The 23,135-nt window shown below is 38.2% G+C and overlaps 1 protein-coding gene across 8 annotated transcripts in view; it reads right to left on the minus strand.

Moving 5' to 3' along the window:
* The window catches only part of ahctf1 (AT hook containing transcription factor 1), a 131,527-nt gene that overhangs the window by 83,083 nt on the left and 25,309 nt on the right, over positions 1–23,135 (minus strand). For 6 of the 8 annotated variants that reach the window (XM_069930874.1, XM_069930876.1, XM_069930875.1 and 3 more), the window contains 5 exons: positions 20,268–20,475; positions 19,844–19,960; positions 9,921–10,005; positions 9,029–9,179; positions 7,716–7,848 (listed from right to left, as the gene is read on the minus strand). In XM_069930874.1, the coding sequence (XP_069786975.1) occupies positions 7,716–7,848; positions 9,029–9,179; positions 9,921–10,005; positions 19,844–19,960; positions 20,268–20,475 (694 nt within the window). Of the gene's footprint in view, positions 1–318; positions 471–7,715; positions 7,849–9,028; positions 9,180–9,920; positions 10,006–19,843; positions 19,961–20,267; positions 20,476–23,135 lie in introns of those variants that run through there. The other 2 variants (XM_069930880.1, XM_069930878.1) reach the window with 2 other exon arrangements.

The following is a 23,135-nucleotide window of genomic DNA, read 5'->3' on the forward strand; positions in this document are numbered from 1 at the left end:
ATCTCTTGGTGCCTGCCACATTGACTGATATCGCCTCAAACCGTGCATCTTGGCGCCTCACAGTTTGGCGGGCAGCAACCTCCTTTGAAGAAGACCGCAGAGCCCACCTCACTGACAAAAGGCAAAAGGAGGAAAAACCCAACACCCAACCCCAACCCACCAATTTTCCCCTGCAGCCGCTGCAACCGTGTCTGCCTGTCCCGCATCGGACTTGTCAGCCACAAACGAGCCTGCAGCTGACGTGGACTTTTACCCCCTCCATAAATCTTCGTCCTCGAAGCCAAGCCAAAGAAGAAGAAGAATAAATAAATATTTAACCTTTGATATTAATTCTTTAAACAATTCAATCCAAAAAAAATTGCATTTGTGGGCACAAGCACCAATGTTACTGGAGAATTCCTCAACTCAGTCTGGGATATTTCAGTTGCTCAACTTCTGTAGATCAACCGTGCTGAGGGTGCAATAATGCCAGTCAGAGAAATACAAATGGCTCAAAAGCTGCATTATCATAATCCTTTTTGTGATGTCATAATTGCAGAAGCAATGACTTGCAGAAAAGGATGCTGCCCAGAGGAACTCTTGCAATAGCGTCCTTGAACTAGGAATGATCACTGTCCAATAACCAGAAGAAACTTCCTAGTTTTACCAGGGTTCCTTGGGACAACTCAGGTCAAATCCAGCCTTCACATCAAGGGCAGTCACTCTTGCTTCTAAAATTCATTTCTTTAGTTCATGGCTGTAAAGCTGTCCTGAGATCAGGGGCCAAGTAGATCTAACAAAATCTTGTTTGCAGCTTAACCCCAAGGAAACCCTGGCCTCAATTGAGATATTCCTTTTATCCTATTCATTCCCTCCCCACAATATGCAATTCTTCTTTTTCTCCACATGCACTTCTGATGGGGGAAACTATGGCTTGTACCATAATTCCTTTCCTTTCCCAAATTGCTGCTTGATCTGTTTTGTTTCCCACTCTTCGCTTTTTTTAAATGACATTTTGTGACTAGTTCAACATAGAGTAGCACTAAGGCACAGCAGTAAGTAATCCAGAGATTTTTGTCTCTGTTACATCTGTGGAGGTAATGTTTTCTTTTAATTTTTTTATTTTTCACACTATGAACCATATCAATCAAAATACACACAAACATTTCCCTCTTAAATATACACAGTGCATTTTCTCCCCATTTTTCCCCCCCTACCTTCCCTCCGCCCCTCCAAACCCATTAAAAGTTCAACATATACAATTCAATAAAACCATTAAACAATGTCATCACACAATGAAAATAAACAAGAAAATGTACTTTTACAGACTGGGTCAATTCATTTTGTCTTCTTATCATTTTAGGGGGTGGAGGTCTGCGGCAAGCCCTCTCTGTTGTGTTCCATGTACAGTTCCCAAATTTGTTGAAATAATGTGACTTTATTTTTTTAATTATATGTTATTTTTTTCCAATGGAATACATTTATTCATTTCCATGTACCATTGCTGTACTCTCAGGTTCTCTTCTGATTTCCAAGTTGACATTATACATTTTTTTGCTAGAGCTAAGGCTATCATAATAAATCTTTTTTGCGCTTCATCCAGTTTGAGGCCTAATTCTTTACTTCTTATATTACTTAGAAGAAAGATCTCTGGATTTTTTGTAATGTTGATTTTTGTGATTTTATTTAATACCTGATTTAGATCTTCCCAAAACTTTTTCACTTTCTCACATGCCCAAATACTGTTGTTCCCATTTCCTTCTTACAGCAATAACATCTATCTGATAATGTTGGATCCCATTTTAAAAAAACTGTTGGGGCGTGATATATAGCCAATCATATTGTAACCAATCATATTGTATCATGCGTAATCTCGTACTTATTATATTTTTCATAGTTCCAGAGCATAACTTTTCCCATATTTCATCTTTATGTTTAAATCTTTTTCCCACTTTTGTTTGGGTTTGTAGCTTATTTCATCATTTTCTTTCTCTTGCAGCTTGATGTACATGTTTGTTATAAATCTTTTTATTATCATTGTGTCTGTAATCACATAATCAAAGCTGCTTCCTTCTGGTAATCTCAGTCTGCTTCCCAATTTGTCCGTTAAGTTGGTTTTCAGTCGGTGGTATGCAAACATTGTACCATATTTGTACTTCATTTGTTCAAATAAATTATTTTCTAAAAAACAGTTTTCTATTTTTTAATTCCTTTTCTCTCCCATTCTCTAAAGGAAAGGTTATCTATTGTGTGAAAGGGATTAGTTGATTATGCGTCAATAATAATTTAGTAGTTCGTAATTTGTTTTTTTCCTTTCTACGTGAATCTTCTCCCATATGTTGAGTAAATGGTGCAGTACTGGTGAACTTCTATATTGCACCAGTTTTTCATCCCATTTATAAAGTATATGTCTGGTACCTTCTCCCCTATTTTATCTAGCTCTCTATCTTGGTCCAATCTGGTTTTCCCCTTGTTTAATAAAAATCTGATAGATACCTTAATTGTGCTGCTCTATAATAATTTTTAAAGTTTGGTAGCTGCAAACCACCTTGTTTGTACCATTCTGTTAATTTATCTAGTGCTATCCTTGCTTTCCCCCCCCCCTTTCCATAAGAATTTCCTTATTATTCTCTTTAGTTCATTGAAGAATTCCTCTGTTAAAGGAATTGGTAACGATTGAAATAGGTATTGTATCCTTGGGAAGACATTCATTTTAATGCAATTTACCCTCCCTATCAATGTTAGTGCAATTCTTTCCAATGTTCTAAGTCATCCTGTAATTTCTTCATTAATGGCTGATAATTTAATTTGTATAGGTGGCCTAAATTATTATCTAATCTAATACCTAGGTATCAGATTGCTTGTGTTTGCCATTTAAATGGAGATTCTTTTTTAAACTCTGTGTAATCCGCATTATTCATTGGCATCACTACTTTTATTTGTGTTGATCTTGTACCCTGATATTTCTCCATATTTCTTCAATTTCTTATGCAGTTCTTTTATTGATATTTCTGGTTCTGTTAAGTATACTATGATGTCATCTGCAAATAAACTGATTTTATACTCCTCCTTTATTTTTATCCCTTTTATTTTATTTTCTGTTCTTATCAGTTCTGCCAATGGTTCTATTGCTAAAGTGAACAGTGAGGGAGATAATGGACATCCCTGCCTAGTTGACCTACTTAATTTAAATTGGTTCGATACATATCCATTTACTGTCACCTTCGCCAATGGTCCCTTATATAATGCTTTAATCCAATTAATATATTTTTTCTGGTAGGTTGAATCTCTGCAATACTTTGAATAAATAATTCAATTCTACCCTGTCAAAGGCTTTTTCTGCATCTAAAGCAACAGCCACTGTTGGTATCTTATTTCCTTGTACTGCATGGATTAAATTAATGAACTTACAGACATTGACCGTCTTAATAAATCCAGTTTGATCTAGTTTTACTATTTTTGGTACACAGATGGCCAATCTGTTTGCTAATAGTTTTGCTATTATCTTATAATCTGAATTAAGTAGAGATATTGGTCTACATGATGCTGGTGTTAGTGGATCTTTCCCCATCTTTGGTATTACTGAAATTATTGCTGTTTTGCATGAATCTGGTAAGTTTTGTGTTTCTTCTATCTGGTTCATTACTTCCAGGAAAGGAGGATTTAATAACTCTTTGAATGTTTTATAGAATTCTATTGGGAGTCCATCCTCTCCAGGCGTTTGATTGTTCGGCAGCTTTTTTAATATATCCTGTATTTTCTCTATTTCAAATGGTTTTATCAATTTGTTTTGCTCCTCCTTGCAATTTCGGTAGTTCAATTTTAGCTAAAAACTCATCTATTTTGTCTTCTTTCCCTTCATTCTCAGTTCGGTATAATTGTTCATAGAATTCCTTAAAGTTTTCATGAATCTCTGTTGGGTTATATGTAATTTGTTTGTCCTTTTTCCTTGATGCCAATACAGTTCTTTTAGCTTGTTCTGTTTTAAGTTGCCAGGCTAATATTTTGTGCGTTTTTTTTCTCCGAGCTCATAATACTTCTGCTTTATTTTCATTATGTTCTTTTCCACCTTGTATGTTTGTAATGTTTCGTATTTTATTTTTTTGTCCGCCAATTCTCTTCTTTTTGTTGTATCTTCCCTTGTTGCTAGTTCTTTTTCTGTACTTGCTATTTCCCTTTCCAGCTGTTCTATTTCTCGATTGTCGTCCTTCTTCATCTTAGTTACATAACTTATTATCTGCCCTCTGATGAACGCTTTCATGCATCCCATAATATAAATTTGTCTTTCACTGATTCCGTATTTATTTAAAGTACATTTTCATTTGGCACTCAATGAATTCTCTAAAATCCTGTCTTTTAAGTAGCATGGAGTTTAATCTCCATCTATATGTTCTTGGTGGGATGTCCTCCAGTTCTATTGCTTATAACAGGGGTGAATGATCAGATAACAATCTAGCTTTATATTCCGTTTTCCCAACTCTCCCATGGATATGAGCTGACAACAGGAACAGGTCAATCCTTGAGTATGTTTTATGTCTACTCAAATAATATGAGTATTCCTTCTCCCTTGGGTGTTGCCTCCTCCATATATCCGAAAGTTGCATTTCCTTTATTGATTTACCATAAATTTGGCCACTTTATTCTTTTTGCTAGTCTTTTGTCCAGTTTTATCCAACTTTGGGTCCAAATTATGGTTAAAATCCCCTCCTATCAATATATTCCCCTGCGTATCTACAATCTTCAAAAAAATATCTCGCATAAACTTTTGATTCTCTTAATTAGGTGCATATATATTGACCAAATTTCAGAATTGTGAATATATCTGACTCTTTATCATTACATACCTCCCTGATTGATCTATTATTTCCTCCTCTATTTTGATTGGTACATTTTTATTGATTAATATAGCTACTCCTCTGGCTTTTGAATTATATGATGCTGCCGTTACGTGCCCTACCCAGTCTCTCCTTAATTTATTAAGTTCCACTTCAGTTAGATGCATTTCCTGCATAAATGCTATACCTATTTTTTCAGTAAATTTAATAGCCTCTTCCTTTTAATTTGGTTATGTATTCCATTAATATTTATAGTCATATAGTTCAACATGGCCATCTCATACTCTTGTTTGCACTTCATTTCCACTTCCTCACCACCGCCTTTCCCCTTTTCCCCATTTTCATCTCTCAGTTTTCCCTTTTTGAACTCAATATATGACAACACTTCTAAAACATAAAATACTTCAACAACTCCCAAGTATAAAATTCCGTTAACCCCAAGTGTCCCCCACCCTCTTCGAGTTGCCCCTTGTCCCTTGCCGGGCAACCACAACTCCCCTCTCCATTCGGATTGCGAACCCTCTCGCAAGCATCAACTGATTTCGCAGTAACTGCTATTCTCTCCCACCCAACCCCCTCTAGAAAAGACTTTTATCTTCACATTTAACAAAGCTCACCCTCTTCTTTTTTCCCCCATCCTTTTTTTCCCTCTCCCTTACTTCCCTTTTCTTTCCCTTTAGTTCTTATACATTATTTTTACATCTTTATATGTAGTTTGTTGTCATTCTTCATTCTTGTTACATCTCTTCATCTCTCCTTCTGTCCTGCAGGCATTCTGCAAATTCTCGTGTGTTCTCGAATCTGGAGAAAGGTCTGTTTTGCTCCCCCGGGATAAATATTTTAAACCACAGCTGGATATCTTAACATAAATTTTTAGCCTTTTTTCCATAGGACTGATTTTGCTGTGTTAAACTCCTTCCTCTTCTTTAGGAGTTCAAAACTTATGTCTGGGTTAAAAAAAATATTTTTTGACCCTTGTATTCCAATGGTTTATTGTTTTCTCTAATTTTATTCCTTGCCCTCTCCAATATATTTTCTCTTGTTGTGTATCTCAGAAATTCTACTAAAACTGATCTTGGTTTTTGTTGTGACTGTGGTTTCGAGGCTAATGTTCTATGTGCCCTTTCTATTTCCATTCCTTCCTGTATTTCTGGCATTCCCAGGACCTTTGGCATCCATTCTTTTATAAATTCTTCCATATTTTTGCCTTCTTAATCTTCCTTCAGGCCCACTATCTTTATGTTGTTTCGCCTACTATAGTTTTCCATCATATCCATCTTCTGAGATAACAACTCTTGTGACTCTAACATTTTTGTCACTATCTTCCAATTTTCTTCTTGTCGTTCACTTCCATTTCTACAGCCATTTCTCATTCTTCCACATTTTCTATCTTTTCCCTATTTCTGTCATGACCAGCTCTATTCTACTCACTTTTTCTTCTGTACTTTTCATTTTTCTTTTCATTTCACTAAATTCTAATGTCAACCATTCTTTTAATGCTTTCATTTGTTCTTGAAATTTTTAAAAAATCTTTATACTGTCCATCTATTTTACCTTCTATTCCTCTGTGCAGAGCTTGGTCTTCTTCTTCTTCTTCTTCTGTGTCTGCACCTGTGTTTGTGTCTTCTACTTCTCTTCCTTGTATCTTGACTTTCTTGTTGAGCTGCTTGCCTCAGTTTGATTTCTAGCATTTGTATCTTTTTTTCCTTCATAGATGATGCAAAGTCTGATTCCATGTCTGTATGATGCTGAGCACCACCAGAATTGTAAGAAGGACTTTTCATGGTTGATTGCGATGGGTTCAATGTGACTTTGCCTTTTTCTGAGTTGGTGCCCTTCTTGTTACTGAGCAACCTATCCAGTTTTCCTTTCTCTCTATTCAACTTCAGGGGTAAATGGTGGCTTGCTAGCTCACCACAGAAAATATTTAAGAATCAGCCATGCAATGTTGGGTTTGTAGTCACAGACAGGCCGGGACAAATAAGGTTGGGAGGTTTTCCTTCCCGAAGTGATCAGATGACAGTTTGATAGTTTTTGTAGCTGTCATTATTGAGAATAGTAGTTTTTTTCCAATTCTAGATTACTAAACAAATTTAAATTCTACATTCTGTCATGATGATATTTGAACTCAGCAAGTCTGGTGTATCTGCACTAGACTGATGACTTTTGTGTCACCACTATACCCTTGAAATGGAAACTTAATTGAAAATTTAAGCTTAAAACTATTTCATTTTTGATAGTTCTTAAATATTTCTGAACTTAAGAGTACCGCTGATCATGCTCTGCAACCAAATTCAAAGTGACTGTGGGTGGTAAATGAAGGCAATTAGCTTTTGCTAGCAAGATCACCCTTTGTTAGATGTTAAAGGCAAATGCAAAATTTATCTGATAATTGAATCAACTGCAAATTATTGGTGTAAATGCTGTGTTAACATTTCTCCATGACACTTCCACTATTCAATAAATGCAATCACTTGATTTCCACTCTTGAGCAAGTTTCTTGATCACTGTTTCAAATCTCCATCAGCTTAATGTTAGTCAAACTTGCCTTCACAGAAACTCTGAAATGTAAATACACTTTTTGTCAAGGTTAAGCCAATTTTAGGGATTGCTACCCTAAACCTGTTTGTACCAAGTTGTTTGCTCTTCAAATCCATGTCTTTTCTGTACAGAAAACCTGTTTACATGAGGAAAATGTTATTTTTTTTCAAAATGCAATGGATCTGTAGCTGCCCATAGCTACTGTGGTGTACCTTTTGAGAAGTTTCCAACAGATGGCACCCTCTCATTAATCAATATTAAAAGTCTACCATAAAGTCTTTCAAACCTTCTTTTCCCCATCAATTGGAAATCTGTCATTAGATTCACTTGCACTTCAGTCATGAAAATAGAGGACCTTACCTTAGTGAATCAGGCATCTGTGCATGATACCAACGATTGATATCAAAAATGCCCAGATAAGTCGAGGGTTTACGTTGTCCATATGATTCCACCTGCCAACTGAAAACTGATACACTGCTGTCTGGTGAAGTGGCTGTAAGCAAAATGATCATATTAAGCATTATTTTTGCTTTGGAACAAAACAAAGATTAAAATCAATCATTTCAATTAGTCAAGAATTTCAGACTTAATTTGGAGTCACTGAAGGGTTTTAACCGAAGCAATAATCCCTCATCCCCATCACCAAAGCTGCATGGCCTATTAGGTTCCTCCAGCAGATGGCTTTTTGCTTTGAATTTAATTTGATTGTGAATTTTGCCGAAGGCTGTAATTTAGAGACTGTATTGGATATCACAGGATTTCATTACCCAATACATGTTCAAGAATTTTATCTTTCAACTAAGTGTTCAAGAAATAAAGCTAAACAACACAAGTTTATGCCTTGGGCAATGACAGGAAAGAACCAGAATTGTAACAATTATACTATTGATCTTCCATAAAGTGCACTTTCCTATTTTTAAATAATCAGATGTAGAGTAAATATCAACCAAAATCTCCATCTCAGCATGTTATGAAGAAACAAGAGGGCAATAATGAACTTTTCATGGAGGAGGGAAGTCAAGAGGAAAGGCTGTGTTTTTTTTTAAAATATATATTTACACAAACAAAAATAGGATGCAATTCCAATGTCTTCTTCTTTGAACTCCTGTTGCATGATCCTCTTTAAAAAATTTGCACGCTAACACAAAGAATATGGCGCAAATACATCTCAATTTGTCCTGAACAATTTTAGAAAGCAGCAAGCCTGAGTATAATTCATCCATGCTGATAAGTTCAAATTTATCCCAAAAGCACGCGTTTTGTTTTATGGTGGTAAAGCTTGATCAAATATTTTAATATCAGGCAATTTGTTGGCTTGCAGCAAGGAAACAAAATGGAGGATGCTAAAGGGAAAAGAAAGGGTAGAAGAGAGTAATAATATTGTTATTAGAGTAGAAGTACCCAATAACAAGGGAGCATTGGAGGCATTTCTAAGCAGCCTTACCACCCTCTACCTGGTTGAAATCAGGAAACATCATTTTGTAAAATGAAATTCTTGCATGATATCCAATTATATGTTAAGAACAATCAATTGAATATTTTACAATTTTCCATCTAGTGAATAGCAGGCACCGATAAACAGATTTGGAGAAAATCAACAGCGTTTCTCACCAGCCTTTAAAAATAATCAAAATTGATTTGACGTGCATGTTTAAGTAACAGTTTAAACTCACCCTCGGTCATACTTTCCTCTCTGTCAACATGATTCCGAAATTTCTCTATAGTCTGGCAGCCCAGCAGCCGTGCATGAGTATTCCGCGTTCTAGAAGAAACTACTTCACAGGCAAGATCGTGAGTATAACGCTCTTCACAGTATTCCAATCCCTTCAAGACAACAGAAAGACCTTCAGAAATGGATAGAAATTGTATTTTTCCCTCCTCTGCCCATCTTAACCACCATGGCACATAGTTTATTTGAAATTTAGATGATCAAACTATGACTTCAGAACCATTCCCAAGGTAAAACTTTAGATTTATTCATTTTACTTCATTTGTTCTAGTTTAATACGATGCTATCTATACATTAAATAATAACCAGAAGCTACTCCTTCTTTTACAACTTTTTACTTAGATACAGGCACAATATTACAAATCACAAGATTGCTACTTCCTGGTCCAATTCTGCCCCAATTGAACTCACATTGTTCCCTCACTCCCCATGAGTAAACAAATACAATATGAACAAATCAAGAACAAAAGTAAATATACTTTGAACTCCTACACTGAAGGGAGATGTTGTAGAATTTGTAACAAATTAAAACAGGGAATAACCAGCTGTATAAGGCTTTTATTTTTTTCAGATTCTTGAAAGTGTAAATAGTTGTCAAAATTTTAGCAGCCAAACTTGTTCTGAATGTTTTTTGTCACCATTCAGACTAACTTCAATTGTTCAGCATTAACTCGATTACTTTGTGTTAAGAACTTAAAAACACAATGCTGGAGAAACTCAGCAGGTCGGTGTCCTTTATATAGTAAAGATAAAGATATACAACCAACATTACTGGCTTGAGCCCTTCATCAAGGTATATTATGATGGTTCTATGTCAGAAAGAAATATGTCAGTACCTCGTAGAGAGTTTGTCCTGAAGTTAAACTCTTTCGATCACCAAATGCCAACTGCAGCAGGTGCAAGCTTACCACATCTCCTTCACTGAAAACAAAAATAATGCACATTGTAATTCCTTTCAATTATTTTATCACCATCAAAGCTTTAAAGGTGCTTTAAAACAGTGGTTCTCAACCTTTTTTGCCCTAGGCCCCACTTTAATTTTTCAAAAAAACTTCAGCCCCACCATTTGCGGAAAAAAGATACATCTTCAAGTTTTAATTAAATCATTTACTGCAAGTGTATTTCAATGCAATTAAAGTCACGAATACAATGAAACACATTTCATATTCAACTACTACAATATATCAACCATCTCAAACTCACATTCAACAATTGTCATCATTTCAGTGGGAAACTTGCCCCTGACGCTGGCTGCAAATTTTTTGATTCAAGGGACTAATTTTGTTCGTTTCAACCTTAAATCTTCATGTTTTGTCATTTCCAATCAGTTTCTCTCAGCTTGTAGCAAATCACTAACAGTACTGAAGTCACATTTGAAATTTAGATGATCAAACTATGACTTCAGAACAAGACAATGGAAAATGCATCAATGGTTCCCTTGCTAAAGTAGTCGAGTTTTTTCAATCTCATTAGACAGCCACATCATGGTTCCTTTCACTTTGAACAGTTTTCACAGATTCATCATGTTGCAACTCAGGTAACTCCTCTTGGTATTGCACTAGAAACTTCAGTTAAGTGCATCAGCAATGGCTAAGTTAACCAAGATGGAAAATCCATTGCTTTTAAAGTCACCAAATCTATCATTGAAGTCGGTAACCAACATTTTCAAATGGTCAACAATGTCTATCCCAAGTACAGTACCGAAGAAATTTTTTAAAGAATTAAATAAAGTAATTTGTCTGTTTTTATGGAAAGGTAAATTGTCAAGAGTTTCTATGCAAAAGTTGACATGGAGATATGAATTAGGTGGACTTCAATTACCACATTTTCAAAATTATTATGAGGCAGCGCAATTAAAATTTATTAATAGGTTGTTTGATATTGATCAACCGTCAATGTGGGCAAAGATTGAATTGGATCAGATTTATTTATAAATGGAATCCTTTTTTATTGCAAGAGTATAAATTGCCAGTATTGAGACATTTAATGGATATTTGGTATTATAGGATCTAAAGGTAAAATTTCAGCTCAGTCACCATTATATCAGAATAAAATAATTCCTTTCTCTTTAAATAATCCTTATTTGAAAAATTGGGAAATGAAAGGTGTAAAATTGGTGGAGGATTGTTTTGAAGCAGGTAAGTTTCTCTCTTTTAATAGATTTCAAGAGAAGTTTGGTATTTCTTTTTTGCTTATTACCAGGTTCGAGATTTATTATTAGAAAACTTTGGACAAGAATTGACGTTACCAGGTCAAACGAAATTTGAGATACTAATTGCTGATAAAGAAGGGGTTTATTTCAGAAATGTACATGTTATAGCAGGAAAAGATGGAAAAAGCTGATGTTGTGGCGGCGCACAGCCTAATGGCGAACAGGCCCGCTTGTATCGCCACATGACAGGGCAGCCATTAGAAGATGGCGTCGTCAGGGGGGGATTTCTTCTTGACTCCAGCATCCCTTCCAGCACGCACCCTGGGCAACGATTATGATGTCACAGTGTACCAGGTGACTGAGCTCGTGCTGCCCTTAAAGGGGCACGCTGAATTTGAATAAAAATAGTCATTAACGACCATCGGTGTGGTGGCAGTGATTTACTTCAGCTCCTCAGAGCGCCACAATGTATATAAAATGAAAGGTAAGTAGGAGAAAGACTTGGTTATTACTTTGTCTTGGGAAGGTCAAATATGTGTGTTGATAGTGTTAAGAAATGACTTAACGTGCGATATAGTATGGTTAATTATAACTTTTTACATCAATTGTATTTAACTCCTGAAAAGTTGAAGAAATACGGTTTTAGTTTGTCAGATTTGTGTTTTAGATGTGGGGAATGAGGTACTTTTTACATTTTGTATGGGTATGTAGAAAAGTTAAATCTTTTTGGGAAAAAGTTAAAAGGTTTTTGAGAGATTTGTTTAGAATGGATTTGCAACTTGACCCATTGATGTGTTTATTGGGCTATATGACAGGGTTAATGACAGGGTTGCGACTGGATAAACCACAACTAGCATTTATAAGATTAGGGTTAGCTGTAGCAAGAAAATGTATAGCTATTACGTGGAAAAATTATGTGATGATGTGGAATTGAATATACAAAGATGGCATAATGATTGCAATCATGTTTGTATTTGGAAAAGATAACTTATAATTTGCAAAGTAATTTTTTTTGTTAAAATGTGGAGTTTATATTTGGAGTATATGGGTTTGGATATAAAATTAATGTAAAGGGTTGGCACACCAAGCAGTAACCATCAAATACCTGGTAGTAATATTTTTTTTAACTCTGGGGGTGTGGGGGGGGGTGTGGGTGGGATGGGATAGTTTAGGTGGGAAGTGGAGAGGGGGAGGGGGGTAATGAGGGTTATTTTTTGTTTAAATTTTTCAAGCTTTGTAAAACCTTAAAAACCTGCCGGTCCCGTGATCAGCAGTAAACTCGTAATAATGTCCCACCTCATCCTGTGGAGCGCAGGATGTGAGGTATATAAAAGCCTGTAAAGTCTAAATAAAAGTATTGTGTTGACTAATCTGGCGTGTGTATTGCTTTGGTAGCTCTACCAAAGTAGCCGCTACAAAGGTGAACCCGACTGCAAGATTCAGCCGAAGCTTGAATCTCTGGTTATCATGGACACACCTACAGCAGCAGTTAATGCAGTGGTGCTTCACTTGCCTCCTTTCTGGACCCATCAACCTCTGGTAAGGCTTAATCAAGCTGAAATCCAGTTTCGTCTTTGTGGCATAACAACAGAGGATACGAAATTCTGGCACATCGTAGGTGCATTGGACGCTGATACTGCATCTACTGTAAGTGAATTTATTGCCAATCCACCAGCGGACAACCAGTACACCACGTTCCGCCAATTTCTCCTGGTCACGCTGGAATTGACTAGACATGAGTATGGTATGTGGCTTTCAAATATGGAGGGCCTCGCTGACAGTAATCCATCTGATCTAATTGTAGCATTTTAGAAACAGTTATTATTTTAATGGTAGGAGTTCTGAAACAGTTATAGAAGGTAGAAAGAAAAAAGCTAAAATGTTCTTTGTGTTAAATGGCGCATGAAAAAGCAAAGTAAACAAGATAACAGAGGAATTTAAGCAGACATAGAAATATGCACGTATACACAAAGAGCTTGTTTAATAGGGGTGGGGAAAGGAGGTGTGAGCACGGGATAAGAGAAAGTTGGAGTGAGTCAAGAGTCAGACGAATAGGGAAAAGTGCCAAACCAATCCAAGAAGGACAAACATAAGACAAATGTAAGGGGAGGTGAAGTGAAAATTGTATAAAAACAAAGAGGCTTCCTGCCCTCGGGGTACTTTCCCGAGGTAAGGGGAGAGTACCCAACCTTGCAATGTTGTAAATATAAATAAATGTTCTTTGTTCTCAACTTTTGTCTCGAACATATTTTGTGAATGCGAAGGCACTTCTCACATAATGAATGAGATGCTTGCATTAGCAGATGGTCATTCTCATTGCTTACTTTTTGAGACTATTCCTGTCCAAATTCACGGGTCGCGTCATCACAATTGTTAATATGGATTTCCGCCGTCCCCATGACATATCATGGGAGGCTGACAGGCTCCTTCATACTCCAATGCAAGAGTCTGCTCACATACAGCCTTTTTTCACAGCAGATACATCTTCCGTGTCCTACGAGCCTCTTGTGTCTGCGGTTCAGACAAAGAAGGAGGAACGAGCTGACGGCCAGCGAAAATAGTGTTTTTACCATCGCTGTTGCGGAAAAATATGCCCATAAATGTGTCCCACCATGTAGCTATTACAAAAAAAGTCAGGAAACAAAAAACCCGTCTGCCAGTAGTGGCCTCAGCAGCTGGTGCAAGTATTGGCCTATTGTATCTTCAAGATGACGCTGGTAAGTGCAAGTTTCCCGTAGACACGGGTGCTGAGGTTAGTTTGCTCCCGCCAACCTACTTTGAAAAAACACAAACACTACCACCTGGCTCTTCAAGCAGCAAATGGGACTTCCATTCCCAGCCCTGGCACATGACGGGTCACGATTGGGATAGGAGGTGTGACAATCCATTGGAATTGCATCTTGGCTTCTGTTGCAAAGCCCATTTTGGGTGCAGGTCTTTTTTTTTAAGGTCCCATGACTTGCTAGTAGGCATGAAGTGGAGGAAATTGGTTCATGCCATCACTTTTCAAACATACCCGTTGGAATGCAGCAAAGGGAGTTTCCCAAATCAGGGGTGCATATTCTGCACAAAGATGCCTATGCTGCCCTGTGCAACAAATTTCCTGGTATTCTTTCTCCTAATTTCAATACCTCCAAAACAGCCCATGGTGTGTCCCATTACGTAGACACTTCAGGCCCGCCTATTTACGCCAGGGCTCATAGTCTTCCACATGATAAGTTGCGGCAGGCAAGGGCAGAATTTATTGCAATGGAGGAATTAGGTATCATTTGGTGCTTCAACAGTCCTTGGGCATCACTGTGTTTACAGACCATAGGCCACTTGTTTTTGCCTTCAGCAAAATAACAGATCCATGGTCGGCCAGGCAGCAGCATCACTTATCATACATTTCCGTATTCACGACTGGAGTGCGTAATGTCTCAGATAAAAACAATCTCGTCACAGATATGCTGCCCAGACTGACTGTACATCATATTCAGGGTGGCATTGATATTCCTGAATTCCAATATGCTGACATACGGTACGGCCATTACTAATCTGGACATATGACAGGTGGCACCACAACTGGGTGGCCCAACCCTATGTCACGTCTTTGGGCTTCCCAAGACTGATGATTCCAGCATCTTGGAGGCGATGCCTATTTGACCAGCTTGTCTCATCCGTCCATCAGAACATCTGTCAAGCTCACGTCGAATAAATACGTATGGCATGGACTGAAAAAAGACGTCACGCAATGGGCCCACACATGTACCTCCTGCCAGACTGCCAAAGTTCAGCAGCACACGAAGGCGCCTCTTCAACCTTTCCCAGCAGTACGCAGGTAGTTTGAACACGTGGACCTGGTCGCACCATTGCCGCTATCTCAAAACACGAGATACATCCTAACTGTTGTAGAGTTTCACACGCTGGCCAGAGGCCATTCTGTTGCCACCCAGTGACACTGAGACATGTGCCAGAGCATTAATTGTCAACTGGATCACTAGATTTGGTGTCCTGACACACATAACTTCAGATCGTGGAGCACAATTAACTTCTGCATTATGGACTGCCTCTGCACCACACCACAGCATACCACCCACAGTCCAATGGCCTTGTGGAACATTTCCACCGGCAACTCAAGTCTGCACTTGGGGCCCGATTCACCGATCCCAATTGGGTCGATGTGTTACCATGGGTTCGAGTGGGAGTGCGCACGGCTCCAAAGGAAGATTTGTCTGCATCATCCGCAGAGATGGTTTATGGTACGGTTCTTACAGTTCCAGGGGACATTCATTTTGCATCCAACTCTGACCTGGACGTCCTTCAGCAGCTTTGACGTTGCAATCAGGAAACCTGTTCCAATCAACTGGCATGGAACCCCTAAACGGCATGTGCCCCCACCACTCCTTGATGCTGATATTGTTTTTGTACACAGACAGGTCCTAGGAGCACCATCACAATGACCTTGAGGGCCTTTTCCACGTGATTAAGAGGGACGGGGTTGTGTATACTTTGGACATTGAGGGGCATTCGCAGCTGTTTAGTGTGCACAGACTCAGCCTGCTTATGTGGATTCCACTTCACCCATTCAGTGCCCCCAGCCCAGACGGCGAGAGCATCCACCTAAGGTGCATGCAACCGCTGTTTTAGTTTCTGGTGACAGTTCTGGGGGGTGGTGCAGCGGCTGTGTAGTGGGACAAGCTGGCGCACAGCGTGGTATTGCGAACCGTCGCCAGCACGGTTCTTCAGCGGGCAGGCAGAGCCATGAGACAGACAGTTGGGTACTCGCCCACTTAATGGGCTGCACTTGTGCGGTGCTGCATGCCAAGTAATGGCACACTGGTTTACGGAGTCTCCTGCCGGAAGGCGTGGGACGCTCAGAGCGCTTAATTTAAACCTGCCGGTCCCATGGATCGGCAGCAAACTCAATGATGTCCCACCCTGAACCGTGGAGCCTGGGATGTGAGGTATATAAAAGAAACCTGTAAAGACCAAATAAAAGTCTTGTGTGGCTAACCTGGTGTGTGTGTGTGTGTGTGTGTGTGTGTGTGTGTGTGTGTGTGTGTGTGTGTGTGTGTGTGTGTGTGTGTGTGTGTGTGTGTGTGTGTGTGTGTATTGCTTTATTAGCTCTACTGAAGTAACTGCTACAATATCATTGTTTTTGCATCAAAAAGCATCATATTTGCTACTTGAAGTTGCTTGTTCAATGTACTTAGTTTCTCAAAAATGTCCGTCAAAAAATTCACGTAAGCTTTGTCATCTGTTAGCAAAAGCTTGCATTTAAGGTTTGTCCTTCAAAAACTCGCTGAGGAGATCAAACAGTTCCATAAACCTTTTGAAGCAGTTTCCCTTTGACAACCACCTTACTTCAGTGTAAGCAATAATCTCACGTGTTCTGCATTTTTTTTTAAACACAAAACTGCTTAAACAGACGTTCACATTTGGCGTTAACTTTGATACACTTGATCACAGAATGCAGCATCTTGTGTCGAACAGAGGAAATTTTCTTGGCAAAGAATTTTCTCAGTGTATAACACAATGCATGACCAACATGTTTGGATTTTCATCCTTCATTACTTGTAAACATCCTGCTATAACAGGTGCACCATCTGCAGGACAAGATACAATGCTTCTTTTTGGTATTTCTTCATCCAAATAATTTTTGAGCTTGCTGTAGATATCAGCTGCAGTAGTGATTGTTTCTAATGATCCACAAGACAACATCTCTTCTTGAAACTCTTCCTGATCAATATATCTCACGTATGCCAATAAAAGAGCCTCACTGTCCCATGCAGTAGACCCATCCAGTTGTATTGAGCACTTTCGTGATTTCAACTTCTCAATAAGCTATTTTTCAACATCTTGTCCCAAGTCATCTATCCTGTTACACAGCACTATTACTGTCATTGGTCTGACATCTTTGTCATCCTTTTGGAGAACTGTTTTGAGAAACAATGATATTGCAAGTTTAATCAGTTCCTTCCCATATTTTGCTATCAAGGGTACGATTCAGGACTGTAGTTTGCACAGCAAATAATGAAGCGACTTTTGATCTATTTTCAAACTTCTCTTTCAGTGATTTAAAATATTCCAATTTTGAATTGACACGGTTAGGATATTATACCCTCTAATGAACTTCAAGATTGCCTGCTTTCATTGTTTCATTTATCAAAATCTGTTGGCATAATAGGCAAAAAGGTGTACAGCAGGTATAAACCCAAACTTCAAGAACTCTACTGAATATTGACAAACCTTTTGCTTGCTTGGTCTGCTCATTTTGAATATACAACAGCGTGAGCTCCCTGAAACAGATTAATACAACAGAACAAGCTCCCTGAAATAGATTAATCAATATTTTATCGTCTTAGAATTGAAATTGTAATAAATATAATGATCGAATCAAAGGAAGAATACTGACCCTAGTAGTAAGCACCATTTCTGAATTGTTTTTTTTTAACCTCTCCCCCCCCCCCCCCCCCCACCCTCGCAGAGAGTGCAAAACTGCACTAGCCACATTCTTTACTTTCTGGGGTCCCCATTTTTTCTCCCTGATTTTGGCATCCCCCTCAGGCTGACACCTGGGGCCGACCCCCTGCCACTCATCCCCCCAAATCAACGCCAGTGCACAAAGCTACATACAGATCATTCACTACTGAACTGAAAAAGTAAAGGGGTATGGACGGAGACATGATTGTTGAGATAATTTGGAATGAATAATAAGACTGGTCAGAAAAAAAAAATATAATGTTAACCAAGGATAACAATTAAAATAAGAGAAACAATGGAGTGTTACAGTTATATTATATATAAATATGTTTTTAAAAAGAGATAGATTGTGGGACCTTTAGTGTAGGTCACTTCACAAACAGACATTAACATTTCTCAAAAGACATCTCATGTGAAATGCAAGAGCTATGCATAAGCAGAGACTTTATGTCCACAGTGACTTTACAGAAATTTTGAAGAATGCCTATGGAAACTGTCTGATTGCAGTTTGCTGTTCTAAGAGGGATCATGTGGTTTTGCAAAGAGAGAGAGAGAGAGAGAGAGAGAGAGAGAGATATCAGTTCTGCAGTAGCTTTTTGAGGCTGCAATATGCTTATTGAAAACCCCATTTTGAAGATGAGTTCTGAGTTCAGTCTGTTCAAAACCCTTGTAGTCCTTACAAGAGGAAATGGTGACCTGGAAGAAGAGGTTTCATTTGGAAAACCCATGATGAGGCAAGTTTCTTTGGCAAGACTCTGAAGTTACTGATTGGAGGGAATCAGTTTGTGTGTGTCCCAGTGAGCAACAAATCTCTCTCTGAAACCAACAAGAACCTTCCTGAGCAGTAACCATTTACCTTTCAGCACCAGAGCCAGGTGAAAATTCACAAATGTCAAATTCTGTGCACAGTATAAGAATTGTCTGATACTGGTAAACTTGGAGAAGTGAATGATTGAACTATTAAAGCAAATAATTTTCGTGAACATGTATATATTACATCCACATGTGCTTAGAATTAGAAGGGGATTAAGTTTTAATAGTAGTAAGTTAAAGACTGATCCTGTTATTATGTTTAAAGAAAATTAAAAGCAACTTTTGTTTAAGTAACCATTTGTCTTGGCGAATTTCTTTTGCAGCTGGTTGTGATAGTACAGATTCTATCACCAATGTGTATATGTACAGATGGTAGTGTAGGATGACTGTATTTGCTGAGAGTGTAGCCACACCTACTGGCAGGTCTTAAAGGATTGCTCCTAGCCAGACCAGGTCATTCTGGACTGGTCGACCTACTTGTGATAGGCACCAGTCTTTTAGTTAATAAAAGCCTTGGTTTGGATCAACAAGTCTTTGGTTCTTTCAACGCGCTCTACACTGGGTTTTGAGATCCTCTGGGCTCTTAACAGGAGAAACATCAGAGAAGCATTGGAAGAACAAAAAAATGTTATAAAAATAAAAAGAACAAATTGATTTTACTTGGAAGTTACCACAATTGGGTTGTACTGACAGTGTTGTCAAGTCACATCTTTTATACCAACATCAGTTTATTTTTTCAAACCAACTGAAATATTCTTAAGCCTCACCAAAATATTCCCACACTCCATCGGTGGGGCTTACGCCCCCACCTTGAGTATCTATGTTTCAAACTAAATATTTATTGCCTCCTGAAAATGACAGAAATTTAAAAATTAAAAAGGCTTTTTCTTTTGAAATACAAAATACTATGAATTCAACTGTAAAATGACCATTTGCTTCTGATACATTGTTGTTCAAATTCATGAGACATCCAACCTTTATTGTTTCAATTATTCTTTCCAGTGAAATTTAAAGTTCTCAAGGATAATTTCCACAATTGACAATCAAGTTCCCACCGTTTGCTGCACAATGATTACTGTAGAAAACTATTTCAGTGAATCAAGAACAGGTAGTCTCCTGCAGTTGGAGATAACATCAATTATAAAGAAGAGCTTCAAAAGAACTTCGTACAAATGGTGTGACTAAGTTCATTTATGTGGACGTGGCAATCTAAAGTCCACCACCTTTCATTTCTTGGGTGAGCACAAAATATACAAAAAATACCCTCACAACAGCCACGCTGCATACCATAAAGTGCATTTTCTTTCATAATTCTGAGCAGACACTCACCCATCCTGAGCAGACTGCACCACCCAAAGGTAACAGCAATTCCGAGGATCATTTTCAGGTTCTTGAAAGGTGAATGCATAGACAGGAACAGTCCCTCCTTCTAACTGAGAGCAGTATCTACATCACAGAAAAGATTTCTATAAAAATGACTATTTTGTTCTTGTAACTTCAGAATCCCTCCAGCATAAAAATTAAACATAGAAAATTTCAGGAAATCAGTATAAAACGGGAACCTTTGAAAGTGCTGGAGATAAGTTGGACATAATCATACAAAGTGATTAAATTATTTGAATTTAGTTGTTTATTGTCACGTATACAAGATAACAAGAAAAGCGGTACTTTACATGCCATCCAGGCAAGATAACCCATACTTAAGAGCAGTAAAACAAAAATTACAGGGTACAGTGCTAGGGAAATCACTTACTCCTTCTTCAGAGTCTTCAGGTTCCAGAGTTGAACGTAACCATTTGCAAACCCAACAGCAAGCTGATTTGTTCTGAGGACATATTTCATTGCAGTGGCTGCTATCCCCAATGGACTCTGTAACTGGAAACAAAGGTGCCGCCCTTCCCTCATCACACTTTCTCTCATTCGTGGAATTTCAGTAGGAGATCCATTGACCACTTCGAGATCTGAAAGATTCATTAGAATACAAGTAAACATATTTTTATGTCAACATGCAGTAAATTCAGTACCAACTAATGGAACAAGAGTGACCAAACCAGAGCTTTTCTCTTTGTAGCAATGAAGGATGAGAGGTGACTTAGAGGAATACAAGAAAATGAGAGACACAAATAGACAGCCAGCATCTTTTATCCTGGGGTGACAATGTATCAGAGAACATCTGTTTAAGTGAATGGTATAAAGTTTAGAGAGGAGTTGTCAGAGGTAGGCTTTTCCACATGCACCCCCTCCCCCCCAACCAAATACATTGCTAGGGATGGTGGTGAAGCCTGGTACAATAGGGATATACAAAAGATAGGTACATGAATGCAATAAAAAGAGGATTATGGGTGTGGTGTAGGTTATTGTAGTTTGCTGCAACATTGTGCACTACAGGACCTGTACTGTAATCTTCTATGTTCAAAGTAGGGGGAAAAAAATGCATAAACAACCTACGCAGAAGCCTGCATTCAACATTTCAAGGTACTGGTTCAATTTATATTTAAAAATTTGGATAGACAGCAGAGTAACGGGCCCTTACATTCCACAAGCTTGTGCTGACCAAATAATCCAATTAACCTACAATCCCTGCACGTTTTGAAAGGTGGGAGGAAATTGGATCACCTGGAGGAAACCCACGCAGGCAAAAGGAGAACGCAAAAACCCCTTGCAGACAGCACGGGATTTGAACCCGAGTCTTTGGCACTGCAACAGCATAGCACTAACCATGTTGCCCTGGAAAATGATATTGTTTGAAAAACAATATTGTCAAATACATATTCAAAATTGCATTAGAATCAGAGCCACATGAGTGGAATAACATTGAACAGAACAAAGTTTAATTTATGTTTTCTTAGCAGACTTCATGAAAATGCAGTGCCTTCTTCCATCTTTATTTCTGACTGAGGACAACAGCAGTAGTTTCCCGAACTTGGGCGACTTTAGTGAACTCTTAAAAAACACTAAATAGGGTGTGGAGGAGAAACTAAATTTTTGTATTTGACCTTTTGTCAAAAATCTCTCCTTTGACACTTTTTCTACATCCAATCACCACTGTTAGGAAGGTTTAAAAAAAAGGCCAACAAAGAATTGTTAACTCACAAAGCAACTTACATTACGGTGTCCCAGAGAATTGCTAAATATAAAAAAAAGCACACAAATTGGAAACATGAAAGGCTTGATCAGTCTGTTTAAGCCACTGCTCTGAGAGCATTCGACATTGTTTAAATACAGTGCCCTCCATAATGTTTGGGACAGACATTTTTTTTCCCCCCATTTTGCCTTTGTGCTCCATAGTTTCAAATTTGCAAAAAAACAATTTACATGTGATTAAAGTACACATTCCAGATTTTATTAAAGGATAGTTGTATACATTTTGGTTTGACCATGTAGAAATTACAGCACTTTATATATATATATATATAATATATTATATAGTTCCCCCATTTCAGGTCACCATAATACTTAGAACATTTGGTTTCACAGGTGTTTTTGACTACTCAGGTATTGCTACATTTGTGCAGGTAGAGAGCTAGTCTTGCTTCTAAGCTTTTGATCACATTTGGAGTCTATCGTTGCCATTTTTCAACATGAGGACCAGAGTTGTGCCAAAGAAAAATCTAAGAAGTCATTATGCAGCTGAAAAACAAAGAATAAAACAGTAAAAAGGCATTGCCCAACCCTTAGGATTACCAAAATCAACTGTTTGGACATCATTAAGAAGAAAGAGCATACTGGTGAGCTCAGTAATCATAAAGGGACTGGAAGCCCAAGACTTCCACTACTGATGACAAGAATTCTCACCATAATGGAGAAAAATCCCCAAATACCTGTCAGACAGATCAGAAACACTCTTCAGGAAGCAGATATGGATGTACCCATGACTACTGTCCGCAGAAGATTTCATGAACAGAAATAAAGAGGTTACACTACAAGATGCAAACCACGTTAGCCACAAAAAACAGGATAGATTACAGTTTGCCAAGAAGTATTTAAAAGAGTCTGCAGAATTCTGGTAAAAGATCTTGTACATAGATGAGACCAAGATTAACCTGTATCAGTGATGGCAAGAGCAAAGTGTGGAGGCGTAAAGGAACTGTCCAAGATCCAAAGCATACCACCTCATCTGAAAAACATGCCCTTGACATGTATGGCTGCCACACAAGTACAGGCTCACTTCTCTTCATTGATGATGTAACTGCTGATGCAGTAGAAAAATGAATTCCGAGGTGTATAGAAACATCTTGTCTGCTCAAGTTCAAGCAAATGCCTGCAAACTCACTGGATGGTGCTTCATTGTACAGCAAGACAATGATTCCAAACATAATGCGAAAGCATAAAAAGGAGTTTTTCCAAAGCTAAAAACTGGAAAATTCTTGAATGGCTAAGTCAGTCACCCAATCTGAATCCAATTGAGCATGCCTTCTATCTGTTGAAAGCTTAAGGGGATTAGACCTGAAACAAGCAAAAGCTGATGATGCCTGCAGTAGAGGCCTGGCAAAGCATCACCAAAGATACTCAGCACCTGATGATGTCTATGAATCACAAGGCAGTCATGACTTGCAAGGGATATGCAACAAAGTAATTACTAAACATGACTAATATACATACCATTGCTATGTCCCAAATA

Source organism: Narcine bancroftii, chromosome 4 (assembly GCF_036971445.1).
Source record: "Narcine bancroftii isolate sNarBan1 chromosome 4, sNarBan1.hap1, whole genome shotgun sequence".
Taxonomy (NCBI): Eukaryota; Metazoa; Chordata; class Chondrichthyes; order Torpediniformes; family Narcinidae; genus Narcine; species Narcine bancroftii.